The 12,554-nt window shown below is 37.2% G+C and overlaps 1 protein-coding gene across 9 annotated transcripts; it reads left to right on the forward strand.

The window, feature by feature from the left end:
* The first annotated feature begins 822 nt into the window (after positions 1-822).
* On the forward strand, positions 823-12,091 carry LOC128858962 (1-acyl-sn-glycerol-3-phosphate acyltransferase alpha). 9 transcript variants are annotated; one of them, XM_054095581.1, is made up of 4 exons: positions 823-1,183; positions 3,559-4,526; positions 10,718-10,851; positions 10,905-12,091. In XM_054095581.1, the coding sequence occupies exons 2-4, from the start codon at positions 4,339-4,341 to the stop codon at positions 11,690-11,692; spliced, it is 1,110 nt and encodes a 369-aa protein (XP_053951556.1). In that variant the 5' UTR covers positions 823-1,183; positions 3,559-4,338; the 3' UTR covers positions 11,693-12,091. The 9 variants fall into 9 exon arrangements, with proteins under 9 accessions (XP_053951556.1, XP_053951559.1, XP_053951561.1 ...); XM_054095584.1 differs by having other exon boundaries at positions 3,564-4,526; XM_054095586.1 differs by having other exon boundaries at positions 823-1,073.
* The last annotated feature ends 463 nt before the right edge of the window (positions 12,092-12,554 follow it).

Consider the following 12,554-nt stretch of genomic DNA (forward strand, 5'->3'; position numbering starts at 1 on the left):
TTGACGGTTTGAGCCGTTGGCATGAACTCCTTGTGGACAATTCCCTTGGAATCGTAAAAACAAATGAACATCGACTTGGTTTTTGACTTCTCCAAACGCAATTTTTTGGGTGGTGGCTCGTCTGGGGCCTTCCATTCGGCACTTTGACGCTTAGCTTGAGGTTCATGTTGGAAACACCACTTTTCATCACCAGTTACAATGTTCTATGTAAAAGAAGTTCTCGTCTTTTCTCGCCTCTTTAATGAGGTCTTTCGAATGTTGAATTTGGAGCAATTTTTGGTCCTCAGCTAACTTGTGCTGACCTTTCGTAAGCCCAAATGATCAGTTCAAATGCGATAAATCGATGTTTTGGAAATATTCAACTGCGATTCCATGAATTTCAACGATGATTTCGGTTAATTTACGAACTATTTCGATGAAGTTTTCGGTGATTTCTGATATTGGGCGGCCCGTATGTTCATTGTCATTTATGTTCTCATAACCACCTCTGAAACGTTTAAACCACTTCTGAACTCTGACACGAGATAGACCATCATCGCTATAAACTTTTTTCATCAATCCAAGTGTTTCAGTAAACGTTTACAAACAAAATTTGATATTAGCCCTTTGTTCGAAACTAATTTTTATACTGATGACATAAGCATACCGACACGCAATAACTTCGCTTCCAAGCTTTCACTGGAAGTCAGCTAGGGTTGTAATTTCCAACGCACTAACTCATTAAAAAGATGGCGCCCTATTTTTTAGAACGCCAGTCTTGTTTATTTGGACTTCACCTTGTTAAATACTGTTTTATTTATTATCTGTCATATCGTTAAATTCTTGACTTTGTTTGGGCTTAATTTTTTCACGAAGATGCGGCAACACTGCAGCTAATCAGTTGATTATAAACAGTCGGAATCGTTTGGTGTTGTTGGATGTTGTCAATGTTGTTGGCTGCTTCTTGGCGGGTGTGGGTATGTCATGTTCTGAGTGCGATACTAATGCAGATAACGAAACAGTTTAATTTAAATCAATTACGAAATTTGTGGCAAACAAGAAAGGTTTATAATTTGTTAGCGCAACGTTAAAAAGTGTGAAAATTACTAATAATAGTATACATATTCATACATACTTATTTAAGAATCGTGTTGTGCGAAAAATCGATAAAAACAGTGAATATTATACAAAAGCACTAGCAAATGTAATGAAAACAAAGCGACATTTAAATGATACAACAAATATGTAAATACTGAGAAATTTTTACAGCTGAATATTATACTTTTTGGTGCATGTAAATTTTCTCACTATGTGTTACCATTGAACAAAGCTATGTACAGTAGAGTGTGCCCTAATTTATTTTTGTTGTGGTTTGATCTTCTACATACAACTGTGTAAATATGCACATGCACGGATATGCATCTATGTAGTATGCATTTGAATACATACATAAGTATGTATATACCGCCGCACCCTCCCATCTGGCGGAATTCGTTTATTGAATGTGTTCTTCCCTATAAGACTTTGTCACTTTTCGCTGCATGCTGTCACTCTACCGACCTATGTATGTTTACGAGAATATGTGCGTATGTATGTATGTATGTGTACAAAATGTCATCCTTTCGAACCCCGGTAGTCTCCTTTTTTATTGAAAGTTTTTCCATAGTTGGTAATTGCTATAGCGGGTATGAATTTGTGTTAGTTTTTCTTTTCGCGTCATCCTTATACCCCTACTTATTTATTTTTTTCACATTATTCTGTCTCCTATTATGTTGTATTATTATGCTGTTTTTTGCGCTCTCTCATCATTGTAGTCTCCAGTTTATTATTTACATACCGTTGAAATTGCTACACCAACAACACAATCTGTTGCCGGACGTCAGGAGGTCTCTCTACAATTGTGAATAATATGACTGGGTTTGCTATGGGAGTGATTGTGTACTGTATTTTTTTGTTACATTCAATTGGCCGGTATGTCGCGTCTCTCAAATAGTCCAGATTTATGTGATTGAGTAAAAATCACGTATTAGGAAGTAACTTGCATTTTCGTTTGCTTAATCTGATGGGTAAATGCAATTTTACGTATGCATGTATGTATACAACAATCAAAATATTTCGATGCATATACAAACATACTCCAATAGGTATGTATGTATATGAAAATATGCACCTGTCTCACAAGCTTACACTTTAATGCAGCACTTATGCACCTAATTGGCACTGGTTGAAATTCTTGTTACTGTTGCTTTTGTTTTAGCGCTTTACATACTCCTTTAGTGGCTTTCTTCGATGCCGGATTTTTCGATGGGGTATGATCCAAGCGAAAACACTGCTAGATATGTTGGTTTGAGAGAACACTTCTATGACAGCCCATTCGATGTAGTAGATTGGCACAGTTTTCCGCCCTTCAACCTCGGTGAGCTTCCGTTAGCAGCGGTTGTTGTTAGTGTAGCAACATACGAATTCCCTCGTGCTCGGTTGTTGTGGGTGCTACCATTGTTGGAGCAATACAAACATTTCCCATACTTTCCAATGCTGCTGGAGTGACAGTCCGCAGTCGAACATACATCTGGGTAGTTCCGGTGATGTAGAACCGACTGAAGAGAACACATTGTGGCCGCCATTTTTGTTGTGTTATGATTTAGGCGCATCAGTTCAGAACTCCGTTCGGCTTGAGCATTCTTGAGTCATTATTAATATTACTATGAGTGGATTTAGCACTGCTACTTTAAAAATCAATTGTGTCCCCTACATCTGCTCAGAGAAATACTCTAAGTCCAACTTGCTCAATAAATTGTAATCCAATAAATTTGTATTATTTTATTGAGTTTTATTTCCTCCTCTGGTAAAATATGTTTACTCAGTTGCTTGTGCCTCTGCATTAGTTCTAGGCACAATGCCAACACATGCTTGGCGGTTTCATCTTCCTCGCTGCACAACCTTCAAATCGGAGTATATTCCCAGGCTAGTAGGATGGTGATTCAATCTATAATGTCCTGTTAGAATTCCTGTGATAATTCGAAAATTATTCCTATTTAATTCTATACAATCTTTAAATTGCTCCAAGCTTCTTATAATTGATTTTTATTGCGATAAATCCGGTATATTGCCCCTGTATGGTATTCTTTGCATTTCCTCTGCTTCCTGAATAAGAGAGGAGAAGTTATCCTTTTCTATGCCAAAAAATGGCTCCGGGCCTATAAATGGTGGGGCAAAGGGGTGGTTAAGTGCTGAAATATTATGAATTCATAAAAACCTATATAAAAACGAACATTTAAATACCTTGGAGGAATTGAAGTGCTGCTTTTGTCGAGCGTACTGAATTTTTTACCAAAAAATGCTTTTCTGTGTTACTTTTTAAAGTTCCGTTAACTTTGAAAAAATCTTCGTAAGTTTTTATTTTGTATTGTTTCTCTCAAGTGCGCGTGTGTGCACAAGGTCTGTTGCTTCTATCCTACGCACAGTTAGGCAGCAAAAACAAGTGCAACAATTATGACTACAACAATATTGTGCATTTCTCACCTACAAACTATGTACGAGTATGAGAGAGTTGAATTAAAATCGATTTATTAAACTCAGTGCAGTGAAAGCTAATTATAGGAGGTGAAGTGAAATCGCACTTCGTGACATATAAACCAAATAATGAAAACAAAAAAAAAAATAAAAATAAAAACATTAATGGGCCTTAAATTATGCAGCTGTTCAAACACAATTTTCAAATTAGCTTCATAAACACAAAACAGCAATCATCAAAGGTAAACTTCAGAGAGCAACTAAATATTTTGGAAACAATGACGCGCACAGCCTAGCAGTAATTCATGGCACACACTGTACAAACATACATATATAGTATGTGTTAAAAGGGCTAAATATAAGCACAATCTACTTAAAACTTAAAGTGACTACCTGCAAAAAATTATAAATTAGAAAAAAAATTACCCGTGTTAAGATATGTAAAACAAAATAAAATAAATGAAAATAAAATAAAGTTATTACGCTTAAGGAGTGTGCGGGTGAAAAGCGTATGACAGCCGTAGCCACCTCCCTACGCCTAAAAAAGTTTCAACCACTCGCAAATTAGTGGGGCTGCATTTCGGCCAAATGCACTAAGCGTATTGTATAGTAATCGACCGCGAACGCGAACGCTGCTAACGAGCCACACAAGGCCGCACAAATAATGACAATTCATATACCTAAGTAATTACAAATATATACAAGCTTTTTACCTATAAATATATACACAACGAAAGTTGTCAGTGCACCAAACATAAAATTAACAACAACGCGCCAAGCAGCTATACATTTGCAAGCCGATCACTTGGTTACAGACTCCATTTGGTGTTCATTCGCCTTTTCACGATGACCTCGTACATAGAGTTGCTTGTATTGTTTTTGCTACTACTCTTACCATTTCCGTTCTTCTACGAGAATAGTCATATTTTTCGTTACTACTTCAAATTTTTCATCTACTACGGCATTGTGTCCTTCAATTCCATCATCCTGATACCGGCATTCCTGCTGCGACCGTTCGATGTGCGAAATTTGCTGTGAGTATAAAAAAAATTGATTATGCTGCTTAGCATTCAGAGTGTTTATTTTACAAATAATTAAGTAAGCGTGTGTGTGTATGTGTCCTGGCATGAGTAGTGGGAATTTGATTTACCGCTCGTTGTTATACGCAGTCAAAACTAAATCGATAATAATGTTGTTCTTGGTCAGTTGGTTGACTCTTGGTGGGTGGTATGACACATTTGGAGGTTTTTGAAACCGCTTCACCTCTGCGAAAGTTTCACAAGTTCAAAGGTGCGACAGACAGCAGTTTTGTTTGGTGACAATTAAGTGTTTTAGTGTAATTAACGCGCTTTTAGTGAAAGAGAGAAATTTTAGGGAGGTAAGAGAGACGCAGCTACATACTCCTTTCGCCCGCAAGAACTTATTTATTTATTTTATTTATTTATTTATTTATTATTAAAGTCAACATACAACCATAGGTTATTTTTACAATGATTGACCTTAAGAATAGTTTACATAAACGGATTAACAGTAAAATCGAAACTAAAATTAGAATTAAAATTACAGATAGTAGTAAAGAAGTATAAGTTGGAGAAAGTATTAAAAGGAAAGTAAGGTAAAAAATAGTAGTAGCAGGAGTAGGGATTAATGGGAAGAGATTTAAAGTACATTCAGCAATTTTCGGCAAGATAGCGAAGCAATTTATTTTTGAAACACGAGCTTTCTTTTATACGTTTGATTTTGTAAGGTAAGGTATTCCAGAGACGGACAGAGAACACAAAGTATTGACGTTCAGTCACCAAACAACTGTATTTCATCGGGACTAAGTTTAACGAACGGCAGGACTTTAAAGGCATAAGTCGATCTTTGAGGTATCTGGGTTTCTGAGTGTTTATGATCTTGTGGAGTAAAACTAAACATTTAAACCTAAGCAAGTCGTTAAAGGATACGGAAGCAATTTTTTTCGCGAATACTGAAATATGGTCATAACGTTTTTTACAGTACACGTATCTAGCAATGTTGTTATACAAAACATTAAGCTTACTACGACACACACTATCACAAGGAGTATATAACTCGCAACCATACAGTAACGTTGGTAACAAATACGTTTTAGCTAGTAGCAGTCGAGTGTTTACTGGTGTAAAATATTGAGTTGTCCATAAATTTCGGAGCATACCATAAACTTTGCCTATGACAGTAAAAATGTGGTTGCTCCATGTCAAAGTTCTATTAAATGTAACCCCTAGATTTTTAACATTGTCCACATATTTAATCGCAGCGCCATTTAGTTTGACTTGTGTATAGCCATCGAGCTTGATATATTTTTTGTAAATAACGATGCATTGGGACTTATCGGGATTAAGAATTAACCCATTTTCAGAAGCCCACTTGCTTGTGAGGCTCAAGTCAGAATTCATATTACTTATGCAAATGTCAATGCAGCTAATGGGACAACTAACATATAATTGAACGTCATCAGCATATACATGGACATCACTATATTATTTTTGTCAATTTTGTATTAGTTCGTTGTACGTATTTAAATATTACATGAAAAGTTGTGGGCATGCCACTATGAAACTGTCAGGAATTACTGGGCATAGTCTCATTTATTATTGAAACAAAAAAATCTGAGGCTTGTGTTTTGCAAAAGTTAACAAAAGTTTTCTAAAAGTAAAAACAAAAAACAAAGTGTTTGCCAAACATTTTGAACAAAAAAATAAATTTAAAAAAAAAATTAAATAAATTCCAGACGAAAGTATTTTAATTATATTTTCTTTTAAAAGAGTGTTAAGTGTCAAAAAGAGCCCAAGATATTTTATTTTCAAAAACTCTATATCAAAATTTTCAACTTTGAATAAATCTCAAAATTACTATTTTTTTTTCATTTTACTGTTTACTTTATAATATTCGGGCAAATGAACGTGAGAATGCAGGTTTTTTCCTCACTACCCTCATAAAAACTGCGGAGATGGCGGGCGCTACCCTCTTCCATTCCTCCCTAGAGATTACGCCGTTGTTGTTGTTGTAGCAGCATAAACATTCCCTGTGCATATAAGAGGAATGCTGCTGAAGTGACAGTCCTTGGCCGGATATAAATCCGGGTCGTTCCGGTTACGTAGAACCGACTGTCGTGGGAATGCTTCTCAGATAACTGAGAATCATTTTGGCCGCCATAGCGCTCCAGGATCTTGGTAGCCATACGAAGATCAGAGAAGGGCCGTTTACTCTGCCCTGCCTACCGTTTCGGCCTAGTGGAGGGTCCTCGAAGAGATGCCCCCGAAGCCCCAGGAAAAGTAGGGAAAGCCCTTTGCTGGTGCTGGCTATCCCATCCAGCGCCACTAATCTAGCAATCGCAGACGGTTCCGTCTGTAATCCGCTACCTTGTCACCGTTCAGGTTTCCAAAGAACGAAGGCCGTTGACGCCGCAGATCATTTAGCGCTACCCAGGGTGCACCACGCGGAGACGGGCTGCCTTACACCCCACCTACCTTTTGCTTGCGATGGCCAAATATTGGGAGCGTGTCATTATTCTGTTTTCCAAAATTCTGGATGACAAATGGATGATTAAAATTCTGCTTTCTAAAATTCTGCTTTTTAAAATTCTGCTTTCTAAAATTCTGCTTTTTCAAAATGCTGCATGTTTAATGCGAAAAGGCCGAAGGCCGCCCACGCGAAAAGGAGTTGTACGCAAAAATACGGTGGATTGCGTAGCCGGAGTCGGACTGATGAGGGTTATTTTTTTAAAGCGTGGCCGAAGGCCGCCCACGCGAAAAGAAGTTTTACGCAAAAATACTGTGGATTCTATCGAAACTGACGAAAAAATTATTATTATTATTTTTTATTTAATATCTCGAATAATAATAAAAAAAAATAATAATAATAAATTAAATAATTACATTACCTCTTTAACATTGTTATCATTGTATTTTAATACAGCATTTTGTAATACAGAATTTTGAAAGCAGAATTTTAGAAAGCAGAATTTTAAAAAAGCAGAGTTTTAAAAAAGCAGAATTTTAAAAAGCAGAATTTTGTTTTTAGAATTTTGTACAAACAGAATTTCGACACCAACCCCAAAATTTGTATCCTATAATTCTTCGTTTCTTGTCCGAAACAAAACGTTGTTGTTGTTTATTGTAATTTTAATTACTCCTCTTGCCGGCCTTGTTTTGTGCGTGTCTTCAAGCTAATAAGAAACATAAATTACTCTATCAAAGTGGTTCTCTATAGCCCGAGCACCTACTAAACACACGTAAAATGGGCAGTATCGGGCATAAACGAACGACCTCCTACGACCAAGTAAACGAAATTCAAGACTGCTACAAAATTTAGTGACTGCTTCTTTGATAACTTTCGTTTTAAATTTTTCACCTACAGATATATTTTTCTCTGCTCTAGATATCAGAACATCAAAGACATTTTCGCATTTCTCTCTGGCAACTGCACCAGGGCGACGTCATGCCTCTCTGATGGGCAGAATCTTGTATTTTATCATTCGTGAGAGGGATGCCTGGAGACTAACGCCAGTCATAACTGGCTTTTGGTCTGTCGGAGAACAAGCAGCCCAAATGGGCATCCCTCACAACACATACTGTCACAGTTGTAAACAACTGGATAAAAAGGAAACAATCTTCCACTTCCCTATGGAAGGACAGAATGTTAACCTTGGGCAGGCCGCTGTTCGAGAGTCACGAACAACTGTATGGCTTAGATGTCAACAATCTAATAAGGTTCTTAAACCGCACAGACTGGATATAGTCATGTCGTAAATAACTGGTAAACAAGTTGGTAACGAGGATGTGGCAACAAAATGGCGCGGAAGCGCTAGTTGGATTCTAGAAGAATCACCACTAAAACCAACCATCCAACCAACCATCACTTGTGAGTTATATTTATCAAATGGATTATATGGAATTTTGCAAGCCACCGCTAGCTGTCCAATGGCAAAGTAAATTCGTGGTTTTGTTTTTAATTTGTGCAGTTAGCACTACTGGCGATAATCCAACATCGAGCATTGTACTTGAGGCACTTAGTATCTGTATTTGCTGGCTAGTCACATACCTCTAACAGCTTACCGATTTTCATTGTTTATTTTACGATATATTAAAATTCTTAAAGCGACCTCAGTTAGTGGCATTCATTAGATTTACTGTTTACAGTCTATACCTTTTACGTCAGAGAAAGAGTTATGAACCAAAACAAACAAAAAAAAAAACAGAAATTTTATTTCGAGCTCGTAATGTTCATACAAATATGAAATTGATTCGATTATTTATTGCAACTAATTTTCAGTTTAATATTTACCTACATACATACATACATACACACATACATATGTAGGTATGCATGCACGCACATATGCATATAAATCATTACTAATTAATAAGTAACTGAGCGTATCGTTTGCTTCGTCAATTGCTTGGCAAATAAATTGGGGCTAGAAACAAATACGATTCAATTGAACAAAAAAGTCAACAACCGTTGTCGAAATATGTGTATGTATATGTGTACATTATACGATATGTGGAGTAAAAAGATTAAACATCACTGGCCCTCAATCCAAATATAGAGCGTAAGCGAAAATTCTTTCTCACAGAGAAGCAAAAGGCAAAAAGTTAATGAACGGAAAATTACCCATTACTTGCAAAAACTATTCGAAGAAGACATATCAGCTGAGTTTGTTTACAAATTTTGGTGTTGTCAAAAAAAAAAATACCATAAATATTAGTAATAATATTACCATAAATATATTTTTTGTCGATAAATTTTCCATTCTATCGTTTTCTGACTCTAAATTGCAAATATCAAACCAGCACAAGGAAAAAGTGCTTAAAATGCGAGATTCCATAAAAAATAAATTTGTTTGCTTATAAAAATTTTAATTAAATAAAATGTCTTCAGCACAAACTGGCCGTCTCTCTTGCATCGAGCTGTCACTTTGCTCTCACAATTTTCGAGTGATAGATCATTTTATGGCGTTAACGAGCGCGGAATAACTATTACAAACACGACTACTATTCCAATCGGTTTTAAACACTTAATATGAGAGCATTTCAGGAAAGTAAAAAATAAAATAAAAATGTCGGCATCCTGTAAAAACTGTCAGGGCTGGTTTATCATATATTTTTTTATTTGATGTCGATTTTTATCATAGTAAAAAGAGTTGAGAATGTGAGGCCACTAACATACCGTTATCTGGCTCTCAGCGAATTTGACAGAATCAGCTGATGGTCTGACGTAGCCGAGGTTATGAATCGGTTTGTTTACAAGCAAACCAAGAATGTGTTAGTCTTGTATGAAATAAAAAAAATGTTACTTCGATGTTGTTCAGATGGCAGCGAATTAATTTGAGTGTTGGGTATGTTGATTTTTTCTTATATCATCAACACAAACTCAGTTTTGTCGTAAACAAACCACCGTCACATTATCGGTTGTATCCAAGAATGATAGAGAAGAAGATTGCGCCTTCCGAATTCGCCGAGTTCATCAATAAAGAAACAAAAGGGAGGGAATCACTTGTTTGTGAAGAAGAAGAGTAGGCGAAAGCTATGGAAACACAAGAAATTATACGCACACCCTTTCTAACCACGACGTCTTCCGCATAAAAACGCAAACGAACTACATTTGGAGGATTATTATTATTTGAGCTTATACAGTTTAACACGCGGCACTTCGTTTGTATTAGTTTGTTAAGTTTTAATCTCAATCTGTAATCACAATATTACCAAGCCGTTCCCTGAATATGCACAAACATGCAATTTCTCCTACTTTTGCTTGTTTTGTTCGTTTGTTTTGTATTGCGAAGGGAGCTGACGTCAGAGTAAAGAAAATGTTGTTTAATGGCGCCACCTTCAGTACTCAATTCGCCTTGGGCTACATCAGCAAATCTGTTGATTCCTTCAAAATCGCTCATCCGGTTAACGGCCTAATGTTGGCCACACCTCTGCATTCTGTACATCGTAGACACCTGTCATCTAATTCTCTCCTATAGCACATCTAAAATTACGTCATATAAAACTTACTCTAAAAATTCCATTTCGATCGATGTTATATTGTATTTCATCATTCTGTACTGCATATAAAACATACAAATGTCTGAATACATTTCTAAGCATTTTTTTTATTATAATCGGCGCTATTTTACTTTGAAATTAACTCATTTTTTTTAATTTAATTTTTGGCTTATGTATGTATGTATATCGTACTTTCTTACTTGCAGTTGGGCGAGCACTTTTTGCCATCGCGTCTCAACCTTGATTGGCCTACGCTGGGAGCTGCGTGGCAAAGAACATCTGGAAAAGGATCAGGCTTGCATAATTGTGGCGAATCATCAGAGCTCATTGGATATACTGGGTAAAAAATGCATATCAATTTACTATTTAATAATTCCTCAACCTCTCCCACAGGTATGTTCGAAATCTGGCACGTAATGAATAAATGCACAGTGGTAGCCAAACGAGAACTCTTCTATGCTTGGCCCTTCGGTTTGGCCGCCTGGCTGGCCGGTCTTATTTTTATCGATCGTGTGCGTGGCGAAAAGGCACGCGATACACTCAACGCTGTGAATACTCGTGTGAAGATGGAGCGTATCAAATTGTGGGTATATCCCGAAGGTACACGACGCAACACCGGCGAATTGCATCCCTTCAAGAAAGGCGCCTTTCACATGGCCATCGATGAGCAAATACCCATAATGCCGGTAGTCTTCAGTTCGTATTGTAGTTTTCTCAATGATAAAATGAAAATTTTAAATGCGGGCAATATAATTGTGACCGCTTTGCCGCCAATCAACACGACAAATCTAACAAAGGACGATCTGCCCGAGCTAATGGAGCGCGTACACCGGCAAATGGCGTTAACCTTAAAACAAACCTCGGCCGAAGTGTTGGCGCGTTACAAGACGATCAAGCAATCGCCCTTAAATGCAACGTCGTCCAGCAACACGGGCGAAAGTCTCAGTAGCAATACGAACGGTAGTAGTAGCGGTAGCAGTAGTAGTGGTGTTACTGTTGGTATGCAGTCTAAAAAGCATACAATAATTCATGCAACACCCACTGTTGCGACGACGACTGCGGCGGCTGGTTCATTGCAGCACCGTTTGCCATGCGATACTATCGTTGCGGCCGCGGCGGCGACGGAGGAGTACAAGTGTAGTAGTAAGCAAAAAGCAACTGCGCTAGAGACGACACATTAGGCAAAATGAGAGAGTATACAAATTAGGTGTCAGTGGTAAACGCACACCCACATACGCACACACGCAATTTTTGCAGACTTTTTAACAGCAACAGTATTAACGTCGTTTAGCTTACTAATGTAAACAAATAAACCGGGTGCATTATTTGTGCTTTCACGAAATGACATTCTAACAGCACATTCTATATGTACATACGAGTATATCTGTGTGGAAAGGCCCTAAATCACATTTTTACCAAATTGAGTTTTTAACACAGCTTTTAATACACCTTCACCAAAAAAGTATGGCATTACCATGGAACGTCAATATAAGCATTAAAAAAAATGAACTCATTAGATTTAAGCTGCGATTAGTGGTGCCGTAGCTTAGCCGTAACCGTAACCATAGGAATCAGATGTTCTGTTCAAACATATGGGCATCACTGTAAAGGATTATAGGTGCCGAACCATAACGCCGTAACCATAACTTTAGCCGTAGGTATCTATTAAATTTTGATTTTCCCCCTGAAGCAGCTGTGAAATACTTTACATTTGCTTTGATATTTGGGATAAAAATTTGAATATTAGAAATGAACGACGAAAATCGAATCGATTTAGTGTCAAATTATCCGCATTTTTATGACAAAAATGTTGTTATTGTTGTTGTAGCAGCAGAAACATTATCCGTAAATGTACGGGAAATGCTGCTAGAGTGGCAGTCCTTGGCCGGATGAAAATCCGTGTCGTTCCAGTAACCAGTAAAACCGACCGACGTGGGAACGTTTCTGTTGAAATTTTGACAGATCAACAACTTAAAAATGGCGAAACGCACTAAGAAGGTTGGAAACGTGGGTAAATATGGTACCCGTTATGGTGCTTCATTT

The sequence above is a fragment of the Anastrepha ludens genome, chromosome 3 (genome assembly GCF_028408465.1).
Source record: "Anastrepha ludens isolate Willacy chromosome 3, idAnaLude1.1, whole genome shotgun sequence".
NCBI classification, from domain to species: Eukaryota; Metazoa; Arthropoda; class Insecta; order Diptera; family Tephritidae; genus Anastrepha; species Anastrepha ludens.

What these genes read in the sequence shown, in the direction of transcription:
- LOC128858962 (XM_054095581.1), top strand. Translation starts at nt 4,339, where the DNA reads ATGACCTCGTACATAGAGTTGCTTGTATTGTTTTTGCTACTACTCTTA. An exon ending in TTCGATGTGCGAAATTTGCT is followed by an intron (nt 4,527 to 10,717) that starts GTGAGTATAAAA and finishes TCTTACTTGCAG; the next exon opens with TTGGGCGAGCACTTTTTGCC. An exon ending in GAGCTCATTGGATATACTGG is followed by an intron (nt 10,852 to 10,904) that starts GTAAAAAATGCA and finishes CCTCTCCCACAG; the next exon opens with GTATGTTCGAAATCTGGCAC.